This window comes from Echiichthys vipera, assembly GCF_963691815.1.
Source record: "Echiichthys vipera genome assembly, chromosome: X".
Taxonomy (NCBI): Eukaryota; Metazoa; Chordata; class Actinopteri; order Perciformes; family Trachinidae; genus Echiichthys; species Echiichthys vipera.
Window position 1 is genome coordinate 10,114,686 of NC_139825.1, and position 20,529 is coordinate 10,135,214.

At 41.1% G+C, this 20,529-nt stretch overlaps 1 protein-coding gene across 1 annotated transcript in view; it reads right to left on the bottom strand.

Annotated features, from left to right (window-relative positions):
• mfsd4aa (major facilitator superfamily domain containing 4Aa) overlaps positions 1-18,807 on the bottom strand; it is a gene marked incomplete at both ends in the record, with an annotated part of 51,344 nt that extends 32,537 nt beyond the window's left edge. The window contains 6 exons of the mRNA XM_083939522.1: positions 3,874-4,047; positions 6,866-6,981; positions 7,063-7,192; positions 9,613-9,867; positions 10,416-10,614; positions 18,575-18,807. Coding sequence (XP_083795648.1) covers positions 3,874-4,047; positions 6,866-6,981; positions 7,063-7,192; positions 9,613-9,867; positions 10,416-10,614; positions 18,575-18,807 — 1,107 coding nt within the window. The remainder of the gene's footprint in view (positions 1-3,873; positions 4,048-6,865; positions 6,982-7,062; positions 7,193-9,612; positions 9,868-10,415; positions 10,615-18,574) is intronic.
• Positions 18,808-20,529: the final 1,722 nt, after the last annotated feature.

A 20,529-nucleotide genomic window follows, 5' to 3' on the forward strand; every position in this document is an offset into this window, starting at 1 on the left:
AAAGGATTCAATCCCTTTGGTCGACAACAGGGGGAAACTGTAGGAGGGTCTCTGTGAACCTCTCCTTTGGGACCTTGCATTCCTTCTCTCCCCCGTTTTTGTCATTGATTAACTCACACATGAAAGATAAGTGAGATAAGAAGTTTTTAGTACCTTGTTCCCCTGCATAGGATTAAACAAAAGGGCATTCCAGCCCCATCATTATATGCTCATGTTGTTTTCCTCAGTGGGGCTATCTGTTAAACGGCATTTCTAAAGATTTGGGCTAAATTGGATATGAGAAAGATTAATAATGTAATGCTGGATATAAGACACCGCTGCCTTATTTCGCCCCGAAAGTCGACCCGCCCCTCTGTGGATAAAATAACAGGGAAAGGGGACCCGCATTTGATTCTAGACCTCTTAACTTCTCTCTTTACTTCTTACCTTCACTTCTACTTTTAAAACAGTTTTTCCTCTATTTGCTGCATCTCTTCGTTTCAATCCACGTGGAGTACTTTCTTTTAACTTTGACGTTATAATTTTTCTTTGTTCTTTCGTTTGCTAGAAACATTATTTTAATATTTTTCCTTACTAAAGTGTTTTCTTTTATTAAATTATTTTTATCATGTGACTTCACAAGCCTTTTATGCTATTTTTTAATCTCACTTTTAACTATAGTTAAGCCACTTCCGTGCTGATCTTCCTTGCATCCGTCCGGCTGGCAGATTGCATTGAATTTTGCGCGATATCATCTCAACAGAACCCAGTCAGAACTCTTTTTGACCACCAAAGAAACCCAGACTTCAAAGGCACCCGAAGGGCCCTGAACCATGGAGCGGTGAAGCTATAGCAGTCCTGCTCCAGTTGCTCCTGTCCGACAGTCGACCCTTGCACAGCCGAACTGCAGAGCCGACAACACCAAGCCTCGGTGATCCAAGGATCCAGCTGCCCTCTCTCTCTCTGTGAGACACTTAAGTAAGGAATGGCAATTTTAATACAGCTTCTGGTTAAGAATGCTGGTGGTAATTAAGTTCTGATCATAGTTCTGTTGATAGGTTAATTAGAGCAAGTTTAAGTCTGCCGGTAACGTTTTTAAAACCAGCCCAGTAGTTCAAACCAGTTAGGTTTGAACCACTCTAAATGTTTATAACTTCACACCGTTGTGAGAATCTTCCCTTTCTGTGCAGAGTTGATAGTCACTGTTACGGTACAAATTAACGGATTCGAGACGAGACTGATGAATTTAGTTTATATATTACATTGAATTGCTAAAGGTATATTTCTACATAAACAGGATTAAACCTTCATCTAAGTTTAATAAATATCCTGTACAAAAAAGGTGTGGTGCCCTAGATTTTCGAGGTAAGTTAAATTATTGAAGTTGATTTATTTTAGTCATAATACGTGTAGATTTCCTACAACTGTTTGATTAGATAAAAGCAGCTGTAGATGTATAAAAACTTGATGACACAGCTTTGACAGGCTGTGAATGCTCCTGCAGAGGATGTATCAAACCTAAATGATAAGTGATGAGTGATAAGTGATCAGGGCTTTACTCAACTGGAAACGGATCAAATGTGCCAATCACATTCATGTACACCTCAGGGACCTGTCGGAAATCGTATAACCTAAGAATATTACAGCCAGCTCATTCAAAATGTCCAGGAAACGCAACTGGTCAGCAGCTCTAACCTACATGGTAATGTGTTCCCAAAAAAACTGCTGCCAAAACCCCGAACCACACCAGAAATTTTTAGTTCTTCTGTTTTCTGCTGATTCATTATTTAATTGTTAAAATAACTGACTGATTCACCGATAATAACAATAACTTATCAGTTGCAATGTTGACTATTCTGTAACATTATAGGTTTGTTTTTCGTTCTCTTCATTTTATGATGTTTATTTGTTTCTCGTCCAAAATATAGAGAGAATGTGAGTGAACAAGTGAAAGAGGGAGTTAATGAGCCATGGTAGTGACTGTGAAAGTGGTCTAAGGGTACAATTCACCTGTCAGACCACTAGAGGGAAGAGCTCTGTAACACTTAGTACTGGTATTGACTGGACATAAGAGACAGTGTAAATAGCCTACTTGTCCATGTATTCAAAGACAACAGAGATAGTCTATTCAGTAGTTGATAATAAAGTGTTCTTACAGTAACTTAATCAAGTCTATGGCATAATAAAGAAAGTTTAATTTGGCAAAGAGAGCCTGTTGTTTGTATAACTCCTTAATGTTCCACGGAACAATGTCACCTGATCCTGTCATGTGCATTCTCACCCAGTTCAAATATTTAAATAGAACACTCATATACCAGCTGTGCATGAGCTCTATTTTTCATACTATATTCATTTCATGTATAATTGTTCGCTCAGTAGAGCTATAACCATTAGCTATCAACTCTTATTGTCAACTGCAATTTCCCAGCTTGGTATCAATAAAGTATTTATATTCTACTAAATTAGTAGTATTAGTATTAACTGTTTTGGTAATCGATTAATCATTTTGATGAAGAAGAAAGTAAAGAAAAAGATCTGATTTCAGCTTCACAAATGTGAATGTTTTCTGATTCCTTTACTCCTCTGTGACAGTCAACTGAACATCTTTGAGTTGTGGACAAACGTCTTGGACTTTGTCACGGGGGATGGGGGGTGGTGGAGCCGATTCCAGCTGACCGCGGGCGTGACAGGACGCCAGTCTATCACAGGGCACATAGAGGCAAACAGAGACAGAAAACCATTCACACCTACGGGCAATTTAGAGTCACCAATGAACCTAACACATGCATGTCTTTGGACTGTGGGAGGAAGCCGGAGAACCCGGAGAGAACCCGTGCAGACATGGGGAGAACATGCAAACTCCACACAGAAGGGCCCCAGCCCGGATTCGAACCAGCAACCCTCTTGCTGTGAGGCAACAGTGACAGTACATTTATTGCTGGTCCTGAGGTAAAGCCGGTCACGTTCCTGCGGTTTGATCCCTTTTCAGCCGAATCATCTTCCGGATCAAGGCTGGACACCTGTGTTAGAGTCCGTTTTGTCCGTCTTGAATAAAAGGCCAAGGAGAAAATTTGCCGGGAGGAGCAGGAGTTCCAGCTGGAGGAAGTCACCAAACCAAAACTACATTGACTCTGCCAGAGAGAAATGCGTTCTCTTTGATAGGTGGTGCTCAACATGCAAAGCGGATGATTTGGCCTCGGTAAAACAGCTGATGTTGTTGGAGGAATTTAAGAACTATTTACCTGAACAAATTGTGGTTAATTTAAATGAGTGGAGGGTGAGCTCTCTCTAACAGGCAACTATTCTCGCTAATAAGTTTACTCTAACCCACAAAAATGTGTTTGTCAGCCGCAATTATTCCTCGCACCATGATTTTCCTCCTAAACTTAGCAGTCCACCACGGAACATGCCTGGACGACCGAAGACAGAAAAACTCTGTTTCTCTAATCATAACCCTCTTGTTTTCCTGGCCCGAATGTACAATCATAACCACAGGCTGATGTGCTGGGCTCTGCTGGTCCAGGGCTACAACCTACAGATCCAGCACAAGAGGGGGAAGGATAATGTGGCTGATGCCTTCTCTTTGTTGTTCTCTTTGTGCTCCCCGGCTGTAGGTCCTTCCTTTTTCCCTACCTGACATCAATTCCGGCCAATCAGCGGGACCTTAAAGGGAGGAGGGGATCGGCTTCGGTGGCGGAAGTGGAAACAGTGTATTCTTCTTGCAGCTGTTGGAGCTGTGTGTGTGTGTTTTTTTCTACAGCTAAACACAAATCAACGTGTGTCACACTTACAAAAACCTGACACTCACCTGTTGAGCTCTATCCTCACTGCTCTATCCTCACTACTACTGTATTCACTTTCAGGTGGATTTGTCCTTTAAATGTATGTTCTTACCAGACTGAAGGTGAGCAACCTAGGTGCTGTGTATCTGTTGGACAGGTAGATGAAAGCCAGTCTTCCTACTGTGATGGAGGCCCAGAATACACTGTCCAGACTGCCAGCGGCCTTATGATCCATCAGCAGAGGAGCAGACACTGCGTAGGTGTAGACAAAGCCAGCGTAGGAGCCCTGAAGTACAACAAACACAGCAGGAGGTCAACACAGACATTTCAATCCAATATAATTGTTGCCATGTTTGCTATGTACCGATGTATGTAGAGAGATGTAGGCAGACAATTATTACTTTATAACTTTGATACTGAAGGAAAGTTCTAGAGTTATAAGGAGCGTCTTTTTTCTATATGATTTCTAACTGGATTGATGGGTGTTAATATGCCACGGACATCACGGATAGCATAGTGTAAGTCACACTAGACTTTATAATGTATCATGTTTGTTTGTTCCGATTTGACTGATTTGAGCTCTGAGTCAGAATGTTTTTTCTCAATACTGGAGAAAAAAAAACTATGAAAGATTAGATGAAATTATGACAAAACATAATGCATTGTGAACAGCAATTTGGGTTTGCAGCTCAGAAGATAACTTGGTTTTTACTCATAAATATATTATTATTATAGAAAATAAAGAATCTAATAACATGGAAAACTAAAAAAAAAACTATGCTAAATAAGTAAAGAATATGCAGTAGGGGTCTCATAAAACCATTTGACACTGTAATTTACACATGATATAAATGTATTTTGTTGTAATTTGGATCAACTTTTGGATACAGTGGGAAAATAATTTGAAGTGAAAAAGAGTGAGTTTGGCGCTAGTAAATAACACTGAATTTAAATTGAAAAAAATTATAATCTTGTTTAACTCAAACGGAACCTCATGATAAATGGAGTCTCTGAAATTACATTTTTTTGGAGTAATCATAATAGACCATCTTTTGATGGGATCACCCATATTTACCCCCTTACTTGGATCCCACCCATTTTCGAACTTGGCATTGATTTTGATGTCAACATTTCTTGACTGCATCTTGCATGGTTGGGATGTTATTGGGATGCCTCGATTTATCATCACTATAAATGCAATTGCAACAGGTCAAAGGACATCAGATGGTCACCCTCATGATGTTGTGGAGCAGCGTTTTAGATGTGAGGGGTCGCCCCGCTTAATGGGCTTGTCACTAGCAGTTATCAATTTCTCTTCAACGACCACTGATAAACAAAAAAAACAGGTTCCACTCGCCTACAACTACAATGGCTGCGCCTGACTGGATGAACGCGGATTTCAAACAGGCTGGTTTGGAAACATACTCTTAGATTATGAAAATAGTTCAAAGAAATGTGTTTCTAAAAACATTTTAGGTGAAATATAACCCATGCTGAAGCAAATAGATTCTTCCTTTGGAGGAATTGCTCTACGGCAAGTTTCTGCGACTGCTGCATCAACAGGTAGTGGTTGCTGCGCTTGGGTGGCTGCCATGTCTAACGTAAATTGTAAACACAAAGCTGCGTGCAACGCTTCTCTGTCATCTTCGTGGTTAACCAGCCAATAATGCGCCAGGTGAAAAAAGCCAGCTTTGTGATTGGAGCCAAAAAAAATTGGTATAGGAAACAAGAAGAATAGACTCTTTTCCAGACCCAGGTGCAGGGCAAATTTAAATTGCTGGCAGATGGGGATACCCAGTCTAGGGTGAGATGCCAGGAGACAAATTTGGGCAAATTTCATTTAAAATAATAAAAGTTTTCTGGTTTACATGATTGTGCCAATGAAACACCAGATTATGTTGAAAAAACAATTTCGTGGAGAAATTCAAGCATATTCCTTACCTTGAAACCATAACGATTAAAATTAAGCATTTTCAAAATATTTTCAAGACTTTGTAGAAACCCTGTATATTTTAAAATGTACTTCTTTGTTTTTTTAACATGTTCAAAATAAAATCTTAATCTAAGATAAGGAGTGCAATTGTTTATGTCAATTGTAGTAATTAGGCTTAAGGGTTTATCCGTAACTTAAAGTCACCCCACACTCAAAAATATGTTTTTCTTCTGTTTATGGCCTGTAAAATGTCTGACATGCAAATGTGTTCCGAGCCACTTTAGTTGGAACATCACTCTTCCATAAACCAATCACTGTCTCATATGTGAAATACTATTCAACGGGGGAGCAACTTCAACACAACACTGGCAAAGAAAACACACTGTCATCATAGCTGTCAGCTGACAGTTACAAGCTAACAAGCTAACAAACAAGAGACACTAATAAAATATGCTAACTACACTTACCATTCTGATACATCTCCAAGTCCATCATTTTAGTGACAACATATTTCTCATCTAATTCTGGGTCTGACTGACACTGGGTTCAGGACATCGAAACTGACAACCATCCGCCCACTGTGGTGCCTCCTCTCTGAAGCTGGCTCAAGAATGTCTGCCTATGGCGGATTCTCTCTGGCTGATGTGTTTATTCATCTTGATGGTAGGTTTTCACACTTCTCTTTCACCTTGGGCTGCTCGTCAACTTCCAGCAGAAGCTTGTAGAATGTAGTCATCTAAGAATCTCAACATAGCACAAATGCAAATGCAATGAGCATGAGCAGTGGTGGACGAGGTGAGGCCAGATGCAGAAAATCTCACTGACGGATTGAGAGCAGATGTGCTTCCAGGCACTTTTTTTAAACTTCTATGCGGGAAATCCATGTTTAACAAAATATGAATCATGGCAGAGTAGTTTTGACGTTTTGACTTTCAAACACGTCTGGATTGGGACTTTAATTGACTCCATGAGTGTGTCACAGCCATCTGCAGTTCTTCTGACTGTATTGGTAAATATGCCAAATCAGCAGCCAAACTACAAAAACAACCTTCCCGCCAACATGTACATTTCAATTTAATGTCATGCGGTATCTTTGCTTTACATTTCTCCCTCCCAGTGTTGTGTGCAATGTTTGTGTGTATACATGTGTAGTGTTAGCAATAAGTCTCACTATAATTCCATCAGTGATGAAGAGGATGGCCCCGCCCAGAGCGTGGAGAATGAAGAAAGTAGCAGGGCGACCCCGGAGTTTGGCAGGGTTACAGCAACCAAACAAACTCCCATGACCTGGAGAGAGAGGGCTGTTGGGTTCTGTCATTTCATTTGAATACAGGGGTCACAACAAGCACACATACACATGTTCTTTACCTTGACCACCGTCACCTGTGGGGTTCGTGCTGGACAGAGAGTCTCTCCTGAGCAGACGTGGGCTGTTGTTGGAGCAAGGCAGCAATCTCTCATGGTGCATCAAAGCAAGCACCAGTGCTGGCACTGGGAGCTGATGACACACACACACACACACACACACACACACACACACACACACACACACACACACACACACACACACACACACACACACACACACACAAACACACACACAAAGGGGCTTTTGTTAACCAAGTTAACCAAGTCAACACTTCCTGTCAGCTGATTCAAATCATAACCCTCCCCTCATAAAAGTGGAATCCACGCCAACTTATATGGCCCTTTGCTTAAACAGATCCATTTCGAATGGTATTTTTTGCTGAGGTGGGAGCTTATCATTTTACCTGAGAGGCTTATAGCCATCTGAAAAAATGCAAATAAGAAGCACAAAACTGAAAACAAGTGGCTGTGAAGAGCAGCGTTGCTGTTTAGAAATTGTATTACATCATTTACTTCCTTGATGGCTGTGCAGCACAGCATGGAAAATCTAGTCATGGGATCCCTACAATGTATGATTATGCTCCAAAAAAAGCCTCACCAGAAAGAACGTGCTAAGCTTTGTTTTCTCGTGTTGGCCTACAGGTCCAAGAAACCGACTAAATATACAGTAATGTTTAAATGTTAAAACACAGAACTTTCACCCAGGAGACCGCAGTTCATGTACCGTTTATGTTCCGTTCATGTCCCGTAATGCAGTTATGTGACAAACACACTTATTTTAACCTCGGACACGATATTTTCCTAAAGTAGTTTTGTTTGAACGCCAAAAGGGCCTGACTAAACGGCTGTATATGACGAGTTGAGATGAGGAAGAGTTGCAGCCAACTATTTAACATTACCACTAGGGATAGGTGCAAAAACATTGTATTAAATATTGTAGTGTTGATAAACTCGGCCACTTCCAGTTCATTTATTGGTACTTCTCAACTTTTTAACCTTTTTACACTTGTTGCTGTCAGAGCAATACAATCATCTTGAGTAAAAACTAGTGATGGGAAAATGAGGCTTCCTGAAGTCATATTAACCATTTTCCACTAGATGGTGCTTTCTTTTCAACAAAGGGTTGAAAGCACACTGAATTACCAGTCATTGAGCAATATTCTTTAAACCAAGAGCTCCATCTAGTGGACTCAACAAATACACCTGATGGGCAAATCATTTGCCCGTCACTAGTAAAAAGCTAATACTTTATCAATAAACCTGTTCACCAAGCATAAAGGTCTCTTTAAAGAGACCTTTAGTTTATAAAGTGACTTTAGTTATGTTTAGGCTAAAATATAAATACTAGGGCTGGGACATTAACGCGTTAATTACGATTAATTAATCACAGAAAAAATAACGCAACAAAAAAAAACAACTCAATTAATCCCAATTTATTTTTGCACAGTGTAGAACGTGGCTCATCGCACAAGTTCCCGCCAGGCCCGTAATATTGATGCACAGGACGCAACACAAGAGAAATGAAACCGATGAGAAGCATATGATAAGTTGTTGCTGAGTTCAGTGGGCGGACATTCGAGTTCTAGAAAACGACCAAGTGGAAACATGGACAAGAGCACGACTGTGTGCAAATTGTGTAAGAAAGAATTCACCATCATTTTTGTTTCTGTGTTTTTGAAAACATGGAGAAAAAGCACACTATGTTTAACTGTTTATTTTAAGCCAAGGATATTATTCTAAATATTTTTGCAATGTTAGGTTTCCACTTTTCTTGAATATACCGTACTAAGCACTGTTTTATTCTTTATAATATATTAAGTCATATATCAAAATCCATTTAAATTAAAAAATGTTGCTACTTGTGTGAAATATTGATATGCGATTAATTAGATTACATTTTTTAATCGTGTCCTACCACTAATAAACAAATTATAATGTTTTGTCTATCAATTCTGTTCTGAATGTTTCATTTGTTATAAAGAATATATATTTTTTAAAAGCAATTATTTATTAATGAAAAAAAACAATAAGAGTATCGATAAAGAACCAAATAGATCCATGAGAGTAGTAGTAGCAATAAAATCCTAACGATACCTATCCCAAATTAACAAATACTAGTTAAGTTTAATTTGTGAAATGTTTATTCTGTTTTTTTAGCCGCGCTATTAACATGGCTTTAGGATTTGCAGTGTGAGCCGGTCCACTACTTTAGTTAATTTACATATCTCGAAAAATAAGAACCGCGTTGACAGAAACTATCCTTTAGTTGCAAAACAGGCAAACGGGACAGAGAAACCATTACTATTACTCAGTATAAGAGGCTTCTGGCTTTATGCCAGAATACTGCATGTCATGAGTAATCTTTAATCTTAGTCAAATTATACAGCAACACCTGGTTTCACATCTTGCCTGCCAACCAGCAGCTAAGAGTCACTGTCATTTACCCATACACAAGTAATAGATAATGGAGCCAATAAATAGATCACTTGTACTAGCATGCATTGTACACATTTCTGTGTCATCAACCGTGTAATTGTGACATTAACTCACATTAATAAGAGCCATGATCCAGAAAGCGTACGACACCCTGGTGATGACTACACCCTCGGTATGCAGAGGATACTGAGAGATGTTGTGTATTGCCGCTCCATTCCCCGCCAGGCTGCTGCGGAGGTGCTGTAGGTCTGAGGAAGAGGATGAGTTGGTGGTCAAGTTGACACCCAGGACACAGCAGTCCTCTGCCAGGAAAGGATCAGCCACCAGGGGACTGACCAGTGCTCCCAGCCCTATAAAGAAATGTAATGCCTACAGTAGAGCGAGACATGAACACAATTTGATTATACTATCAGCTTCATACGTATTTGCACAGTGACACCATATTGTTTAGTTCTGCTTAACAATGGATTATAAATAAAACAATTAGCTTTGGTGCATACATTCAGCTTTAATTTAAAGGGATACTTAAAGTGCGATTCTGGTGCAAAATCATCCCATGGTCTTTTTCGGCACTTACATACATCAAACAAGCCATTGAGACAGTTTTTTTGTGTAACAACTATCAATGGAGAAATCCGGGAGTGTTGCTAACACCTGGACGTGGCTAACACTGATTAGCCTGGGGCAGTACGGTAAAAACAGCTTTTTTAACACTTTTTAAAATACTGCTCAAAATAATACCAAACCTCTGCAGCAGCATGATAAGTATCCCTACACATAAAACAAGGGGCTACAGGTAGAGGTAGCATTAGGGTAGCATCAGACATGGCATCAGTCTTGGTGTGCGGGCATTTTTTGGTTTGCCTGTGGGTACTGAAGAATGTTTATGCTGCTAACAGAGTGAATCCTCTTCTGACCTGTAGGAAGATGGCAGAGTCCTTCTGGTACAGTTTGACCAGCTGGATGTTGGCAATGGTGTCAATCACCCCCATGGCTAAGCCAGCAATCGCCATAGCAAAAGACAGCAGCACCACGTGGTTACATAGCGGTATGATGGCAAACACGAGTGAAATGATGAGAGTGCAGGTGAAGAGGGCTGACAGGCAAGACAGAAGTCTGGAGAAGACAGAAAGAGAAGACAACATCCACAGCATTATGCAGTATATTCACACTATTTTTAAAATATATTCAGTCACTCAGAAGTGTACATGTAAGGCCCAGTTTATTCATTTCAGGTTTTAATACTCTACTTTTACTCTACTCTTTATGCAAATGTAGGTTTATTATTATCGCAACAATCCAAAAAACAAGACAAATAATGGCCAGAATATTCTCCAGAATGACCTAGAAGGTACTGTATGCTCGTAAAATGCAATCGGAAATTGCCCTGCAAGATGTAGCCACCCATCTAGCTATCAATGTTGAAAGTTTGTTGCAAGGGGCAGGAGCCTCTCTTCATCAGCTATATGCTTGGCCAACAAGTTATATTTGAGACTGGACGTACTCCTGTGGTAACTCAGTTCACATGGACATTAAATGCAGATAACTTGTCCAGAGAACCATCTGGCTTTTAAGATGAACTTGACATTCAAAAGAGCCTCTCCATTCATTTCTATTCAAGGAGGTTTTTCTTTCTGCTGCATCACTTCCTGATTTCCCAAACTACAGGGAGGGCCGAGGATCATAATCACGTCAGAACGTGTACATGTTTATCGTGCGTCAAACAAATTAGTGGCTTAAAGAGGAATCTGCATTAACACGTTATTATCGTGTTCACTTTGACAGCCCTGATATATACAGTATACATATGTATATTTGTCATGTTTTGTGTTTCATAATGCAACAAACATTTTCGCTGGTGACCAGTCAGGACTGCAGGAGGCTAGTTAGCAGCTGTACTCTTTTCCTACGGTACCATGCTGCTGTAATACTTACATAATGTGGATGGCATCGTCTTGCTGAAATAAACAAGGCCTTCCCTGAAAAAGGCGTTATCTACTTGGCAGCATATGTTTGTCCAAAACATGTATATATAGTTCAGCACAAATGTGCAGATGACCCATGCCATGATGCACCTCAATACCATCACAGATGTTTGCTTATAATAAGCCGGATGGTCCCTCTCCATTCTTTTAATGATATTATGTACTGTAAACAATGAAACGATGACAATGAAAGCCCCAACTTTGCAGTTTTACAGTCTTAGAAGTGCTAAGTCCTGTTACTTTCAGTCCTGTTTCTCATAATACTGTAACTCAGGTCATGCTGATCAAACAGGGAATTTTCAGCTTGTTGTTGCAGTAAAGTCACCTTGTTGGTCTGCTGTTCCTTTATCATTTATTTATCACCTCCATATTATCTTCACCTTGTATTATCCTTCTTTTCTGCCAACTTTCCAATCTCTTTTTAACCTTGCCCCCGATAACTTAAAGTTTGTTAGGGACAAAAAACATTAAGCAGAGAGGACGAAATCAGTACTTTGCTCCAGCATATCTGAACAACTATTGCACAGATTGCCATGGAATGTTAAACATACATTCATGATCATCAGAGAATCAATCATACTGACCTTTCCTTCAATCAACACTTTCAATTATCCTGTAAAATATATCTCAACAAATTGGCACATAATTTGGTAAAGGCATTCATGGTCCCCAGGAAATGAATCCTGACTTTTTAACTTTTCTTCTGGAGCCACCATAAGCTTGACATATTCGATTTTGAACATTCAAGACCCCCCCAGGATAAATTGAATTAACTTTGGGGATCCCCTGACTTTTCATCTAGCATCACCCTCAGGTACAATACCAGTTCTTCAAATACTTTGGTCATATTCATTCATCTGCCTCAGCTGCACTTTGTATTTATTGCTTATTAGCACATGGTAAACAAAGCACAGCCTCGCAGAACATGGCTCCAAACTCGTTTTATTTTGAACCAGGACAATGAGATGGTTAGTCTTTCTAGAGAGTCCAGTAACTCTATCTAAAACAGCTTATACATTGTAGACTAAAGGTGTAATAAATCAAGATTGATTTAACACAAAACAAATATGTGACAAAGGAGAGATATTTTAAGTGACAAGTTAAGATAGTGTATTAAATAATCACCTGTCCTCACACTCGTTCCTGTCCACTCCACACACTCACATGCACACATTCACTGGCTGCTCACTGTGTGAGTGTAGGCACAGACCTGAAACAACCAGCTTTCATTTAAATTTTGCAGATTTGCCAGTCAAATTTAGACTTACACTAACACACTTAGTCTCAATGTGATTCATTGACATACTTCAAACCCATACTGTGATAACTCTCGCTGATCAGGCCTCTCCCTCCAGGAGCCTACACAGGAGAATCAGTCTGTCCGGGAGATTGAGTTCACCTGGTCTGGCTGCAAGACTATGTAAGTTAGTGGCCAGTCTTTCTCTCTCCCTGACTTCCACTTTGTTTGGTTTTGCTACATTTAGTTTGGTCGATTATTATCAAGTATTCTACCTCAAGGGCAAGACTGTATTGCAAACCAAGATGGCACCGCAGATGGCAGCCTCTGTGTGTTGTAAAGACACAATTAATGATTATTTAATTGGAACCATTTCGGCCCCTCGCATTTTCTTGCTCGGGTCGTAATCCCGAGCAAGAAAATGGGAGGGGCCGAAATGGTTCCTGGCACAGAACATGCGATGTAACCTATTGTTTTTGATTAAATTACTATTATTACTATCAGGGCCCAAGCACGAGAGTGCCTAGGGCTGAAACTGCCCCACTAATTACTTTTAGCATTTTTGAGGTGCTAATCATGCTCTTAAGCGCAAAAAACGTTGCACATGCATCATTAGTGTCTAAATGTAATGCCTGATATGAGTCTTGGGTTGTGTGTGTTAAATTGGCTAAATGGCGCCCCTTAGAATATTTCAAAGTCATTGCACACACCTTTAAATTTGATGTAGATGTGCAAAATTTGGTAGGCACATGTTAAGTATGGAGACTTAAAAAAAGCCTCTTGGAGCCATACCCTAAGTCCAACAGGAAGTCGGTCATTTTTTATTTACTGTGGCATTTTTTCGGCAGACAGTGAAGCCAGTCAGACGTGTTGTACTTTAGCAAACTTCTTGCCCAGTGGGCCCCAAATTTCACATGCTGGATAACAGTCCAGGCTTGAAAACATCTACATGCTGAAATTGAATCATAATCATAGCGCCTCCAACTGACAACAGGAAGCCAGCTTTATGTGTCAAACTTCATCGGGGCTTGGGATTCTAAAAACCCACCAAAACCATAAAGTTCTGCTGTAATTGGGCTTGTGTGTAGCCAGCGGGCGTCCCCAAATGCACGGCATGGTTGGGAAAAAGTTAATTTGATGTCCACAAAATTTGGTGAGATCATTGCTCTCATCTTAAAGAACATATTGACATTTTTTTTTTAAATTTTCGCCTGCCAGAAAGTCAGCCATCTTGTATTTTGTGCAATATCCCAAAAGCAATTTCAGTCAAAAGCAACTTGGACTTGGCTATTTGTCTAGGAATATGTTTCACCTCTAATCCAACAGGCTTCATCAGTTCATGTACGCAACTGACCAGGCTTGTACTGGTCCAACTATCTGGTGTGGAGATTCGGGTATTAAAGCTCTCACAAGGCCGATGATGTCACTGGAATTCTTTGTGCTCCAAGTGTCAACGACCGTCGTTAGAGTGACAGTCGTTGGTGGGAAGTAGGTTTTGACTTTGTTAGTTAGTTGAGTCTTAACGACAGTCGCTGGAGTCACAGGAGGCCTTTTGTGAACAGTTGTTCTTTGAGGTTAGATTGTTGAATCTCCGGGAAGGGATGAAAGGGCAGCATTGTAAATTGGAGATAAGTGGTGAGTCAGACCTCCTCCTCTGTTTAGCAATGGTTTCTCTACTTTTGCATAGATGGCTTCTTCTACTCCTCTTTCAAACCATATGTCCTCTCTGTCCAGGATGTGAACATTGTTGTCATCAAAGGAGTTGGCTTTCTCCTGGATATGTAAGTGGACAGCGGAGTCCAGGCCTGAGGAGTTAGCTCTCCTGTGTTGGGCCATGAGTTTATGCAGTGGTTGTTTTGTTTCTCCAATGTAAAGATCTTTGCATTCCTCGTTGCATTGGACAGCATAAACCAGATTGCTTTTGTGTGTGTGTGGTGTTCTGTTCTTGGGATGTACTAGTCTCTCTCTGAGTGTGTTACTGGGTTTGAAATACACAGGGATGCAGTGTTTTTTGGAGATCCTCCTGAGTTTCTCTAATACCCCAGCCACATACGGAATGACTATGTTGTTTTCTTTTTGTTTTTCAAGCACTTTCTTTCTGAGGGCGTGATCACACTGTCCTCCCGGACCACGACCCGGACTTTAGGGTACTTATCCCCCCTCCCTCTCCCCCCGCGCCCCAGCCCTGTTTGTACTCACACTACCTGGGCCTCGGCCGATGCTTCTTGCTGTCCATACGCCATCACGCCGTAACACGTCACACGCATTGATCGCGTGTGTGTGGCTTTGTTTACAAATCTTTCCACAGACCTCGGAGTTTTTGTGCGTCTTGTCGACTGTTTTTGAATATTTTCATCCGACCAAATCTGCAGTAAACACAACGTGAACCTTTCACCACCATTGTTGTTGTTGTTAAATATCCGCGCATGGTCCGTCCTTCTATTTACATGTCCAAACAGGCGGACATAACGCTACTGCCGTAGGGCTCGTGCTCGTACACGTGCGCACGCTCGTGCTCGTACATGTGCAAATGGCTCCGCTAAAGCCCACCTCTTTCAAGCGGGCCGTGGCGGCCCAGCTGGCCCCAGTTGAGCGCGGAGCGGGTGCGCTCACACTACTTAAAGGTACTAGACTTTAGCTGAAAAACCGGTTTTGGCCGCGGCCAAAAGGACAGTGTGATCACGCTCTGAGAGCAGCTTCCATTTTCACAAAGGTCCAGCCGGGGTAGCCAGAAGTTGTGAGGGCGCCTCTAAGGTGCATGCGTTCTTCCCCTTGGGTCTGTGAGCTTGTGGGTACGTTATCAGCTCTGTGTTGCTGTGTTCTGATAACTCCTAGCTTGTATTCCAGGGGGTGGTGGGAGTCAAACAGTATATATTGATCTCTGTGAGTGGGTTTTCTGTATACCCCAATGTGGAGGCTTCGGTCATTCTCCATATGGACGTCACAGTCTGAGAAAGGCAAACTGTTGTCCTTGACTTCTTCTCTGGTGAACTTGATGTTTCTGTCCACTGAGTTTACATGTTCGGTAAAAGTTTGCACCTCTTTGGATTGGATTTTAACCCATGTGTTGTCCACATATCTGAACCAATGGCTCAAGGTTACTCCTTTGAACAACTGTTCACAAATGGCCTCCTGTGACTCCAACGACTCTCGTTGAGACTCAATAGAGCACTAACAAAGTCGAAACCTACTTCCCACCAACTATTGTCTCTCTAACAACGGTCTGTTGGCACAGATGTTAAATACCTGGATCTCCACACCAGACAGTTGGACCATTCCCAGCCCGGTCAGTTGCGAATATGAACTGATGAAGCCTCTTGGATGAGAGGTGAAACGTCTTCCCAGACAAATAACCAAGTCCAGTTGCTTTTGACTGAAATTGCTTTGGGGATAACAATGACCTGGAAAAGTGAGAACATTCACAGGCCTATTTTGTGCATTAGTTTTAATTTAACGAACACTTGTTTCAGGCCTTTAGGATGCACAAAAATGCACAAAACTGTAGACTCATGTTCAGACCAATTATGTTTTTGATTTGATGCTACATTTTCATTGTTGTTTCATCTCGAAAGGGCACAAAACTTGGCAGAAACAAGAAAACCCTTAAACATTGTGAAAGTATACAGCAATGTGTTCCATTAGTGTTAAGCTGGCTCCATAGCGCCCCTTAACGCCTGGAAAGCCTTAGTTGAAACCATAGACTGTTTAAAAAATGGACGTAGCCTCTCCGCCGGGGCCCGTTCTTTCAACTTAATCCAATCATATTCGCCTCCAGGAGCCGCCATCTTGTCAGACTTTGACTCCTCCTCATTTCCTCTTACGAAAAAAGGGCATTGATATGACGTTGGGGGGAGGGAGATACGGGCATCTGGGTGATGTTTACAGAATTAGCCTCATTAGCTCACATTAGCTCCACCGCCAGGGAGCTAGGCTTACAGAACACATTACTAGTTTCTAACGGAGACTCTGGCTCTGGGAGTGAAGTGCAGGCAGCATTTATGATCTATGACTTAAACTGATTAGCATATTAGCATCTAGTGTACGTGTCATAGATAGCAGGCTGTACTGCAAGTCATGGTGCAAGTGCGGCTATGTAATTAGCATAACAAAGCTAACGTTAACACGGTGTGTTCCTAAACCATCTGTTTGTACAGTTGATCGAAGAGCAAACCATCTTGTCACTTATGGTACTTACATATACAGACAGGCTTAATGGGGGTCAATGAGAAACTGCTCTACTGTGCAAACTACTCCTACTGGACACTCGGAAAACTACAGTTTTTGGCACTTCTGTATTGGCTCAACCAGGAAGTCGCTGTGGTGGGGGCTTGGTTGAAAAAATGTTGCTCTGATATTCACAAAATTACCCACATAGCTTTAATCATTTCAGCCATATTTCCCATTAACTTTCATTAGCTCCGCCCAACATGAAGCCAGCCATTTTGAATTTTGTGCAGTTTTCATGTATTTTATGCAAACTCAAACTCCTCCTAGAGAGATAATCGGATTCATTTCATATTTTCTTGGGATTATCCTCCCACAAATTGCGAATAAATAGTCAATACCTCGAACAATGATGTCATAATTCATGTGACTACCTGCCATTTCATGGTGTTTTTCATAACTTCACCCTAGAGAATTCAACAGGTCAATCTCAAACATGGTCAGCAGAATCACAAGGACCGTATGATGCCAAATTGCAAAGCATTTGTGTTTTACTGGAACGGGTTGCTGTGGCAAGGTGGGCAGTTTGTATGTTTCGCCATGACACAGAAACTGTTCTAGCATGACTTTACATTGACCATTCTGCCCCAGAATTCACATTCTGTATGAGAGTCCAGAGTCCTCTACACACCCATATTGAGTCAGAGTCACAGCGCCACCTACCAGACATCGTCTGATTTACATGAAATTTATATTGTGTGGCCTACATCTGATATGCAACATGGTGTATCGTTAATGTGTGTTCTCTGGTGTCTCATAGTGGATAGCGGAAGAGATATAAAAGTTGAAATCCATAATTTGCAGTGCCCAATGGCCAAAACAGAAAATAATGTATTGGGTCATGCATGCAGAATGTGATGGTTGAGGGAATGTACGGTTGGGTCTGCCAGCATCCCGCCTGCCACCCCGACCTGCGTGGGGTGTGAGGGCTCGTTCAATGCTGCTTGCAGCTTTAATTTTGCCTTGTTTTTATTGTTAATTCAATTTAAATAGTGTCTTATAAAATATATTATTATTATTATTACTATTATTATTATTATTATTATTATTATTATTATTATTATTATTATTATTATTATCATTTTTCCATCATTAAAGATAATGAACAATTGTGCCCCATTTGTTGAAAACACAGTACACCTCTTGGAAGCCAAATTGCGTGCTTAAGTGCCCTCTAGGTGCCAAAACCTGTGCTAAAGTGCCCTCTTCAGTGGCAAGGATGCGCCTTTTTTCCTCTTTGCCCCTGCCCTTCAAAAAATCTGTGCACGCCACTGCTCTTAAACATGTCATCAGTAGCCTATGCAATCAGGTTTATAAGCAATACTTCATAAAAATTAGGAAAAGTCATTAAGTATCAAGGCAATGAAACAATGTTAGGTGTGTTGAGCTGAAAAAACCAGCCTACAGGTCCAAATTCTAGATCAATTTGGCCTTCCATGAGAAATAATATTTAGGAGCAGATACATAGAGACATTGCGACTACAGGGTCCTTGTTAATTACCACATACACAGTCTTGATATGAATAGCCTACTACAGGAAAATTACATGGTTATAATTATCCTTGATTTAATAAGCAGCACACTGTCAGACCTCCGGACATCCTTCTCAACGCTCACCAAAGACACTCACGTTTTCTTGAAGAGTCCTCCCAGGCTGCTGCCCATCAAGAGGAAGAACTGCTGGAAGAAGAAGACCCAGGTGATCTGCTGCAGGGTGGACTGGGTCTGACACCTCAGGTCCAGGACGGTGGGTCCCAGGAAGGCGATGCACAGGCCAAAGCTGAAGAACACACTCCAGTAGGTTAGAGTTTGCTGCCAGTGGCGCTTAAACAGCGACCAGATCCGCTCGTCGAGCAGCTTCATGTCGGTCCTTCCTTCGGAGGAGAAGTCCTGAGTGCTGCAAAGGCTGAATAGCTGCTGCTGCTCATTTACAGTGACTGTGGAGCTGACCCACTCACCCACACCTACTGCCAAAAAGAAAAGTAAACAAGACTCACACGACTCACTCAGCCGGAAAAGTCTCCTTTGTGTTGTCCTATTGACGGACGTGGCGCTGATTGGCTGATGTCCCAAGGTGGCACCCTGTACTGCATTTAGATCCGTTTATATCTGGTGCACAAAACTGGCTTTCGCTTGTTGTACTCATATAAGTAGGCTAGAAGTAGCAGTTTAACACTGTACAAATAAGCCTTGTGAAATACAGCAGCATTAGCAGCCTGTGTATGGATGAATACATGGGCATGTTGTCTTTATGCAGAGACGAGCTGAAAAAAAACAACATTTGAATAAGGTGACGTGGCTTCCAGAGAGCATATAATCTAAACTATAAAAACAGGCTATTTTTAATTAACAGCCACAGGTATTGTTTTCACCTGTGTGTGTGTGTGTGTGTGTGTGTGTGTGTGTGTGTGTGTTTGTGTGTGTGTGTATGTGTTTTATCAAGGCCAAATGTGGTCCTGGAGACACCTGTGGCAGGAAACTACAGAGGAGGTTTTGAGTAGCCTATGTGCAGGCCCCCAGAGTATGCAGACCACGTAGGGCAAGTACCTGGAGGGGGCCCCCACAAATTAATATAACCCAGGTTACTAGGCCCTACCATGAGAACGGAAATAAAAGTAAAAAAACAACAACAAGGGTTAACTGTAGTTTATTAAATAGGAACCATTAAACAAAATAGGTAAAATAAGGCAGAAGAGGTAGCATTTTTGTAGTGATATGGTTAATTCTTTCAAATCTAATGACTAATGACTAATGACTATGCGTGTTGTTTCCATTTCGCAGACATCAAGGTGACAATTGAGTGAAATAGCCCTTTGTTCATGTGACAAGCGCATGATAGCCAGATGATAGACCTATGCAGCCAATCAGGATTAAGCTTTGCTGCGTGATCCGGGGAAAAAAACGTCCTGCAACTGTAAGTAGTAGAGCAACATGAGAAGGATGGCCGACATTGCGCTGTGGATTTTTCCAGAAAACTTCACACTTTTACTTTTTTCTACATGGATATAGATTTTCTTGTGGAGGTATTTTTGTACTCGTGTGGAACGGACTAGGATTTAGCGGTTGTACACTGTGTTACTTCGAAGGAGACATAAGTTACTTTGCCTTTCTCTTTCTCTCTTTGAGGCTAACGTGTTTGCTAGCAATGGTCAATTTGCTGCATAAATACACTCGAAAATGGATAGTTTTGAGAAGCTAGATGCGTAAATAAGGGCTATTTTATTTCTGTTGTCACCTGTTCGTTTCTGCAAAAGTGGATGGACATCTGGAGTTGGTGAGTCGTGGCTTCTAGTAGACTGTGACTGACATTGAACTTTCTGGTGAGTAATTTTAGTGTGATTTCTGTGAACGATTTGGTTGAATTCGACCTGTAGTAACAGCTAAAATACTAATGGTTATTGTATGTGTGGTGCTATATATTTAAAAAATAAATAAATAAAAAATAATACGAGGAAGCTTTACACTCCACGTGTGTGTTCCCTTTACACGCTGCGGTTAAATGGGAGGAGAATAAGATGTTCGATCGGAGCAACCAATTCAAATTGTAATATTTTCAGGTATAGAAAGAAATGTTTTGAAATTAAT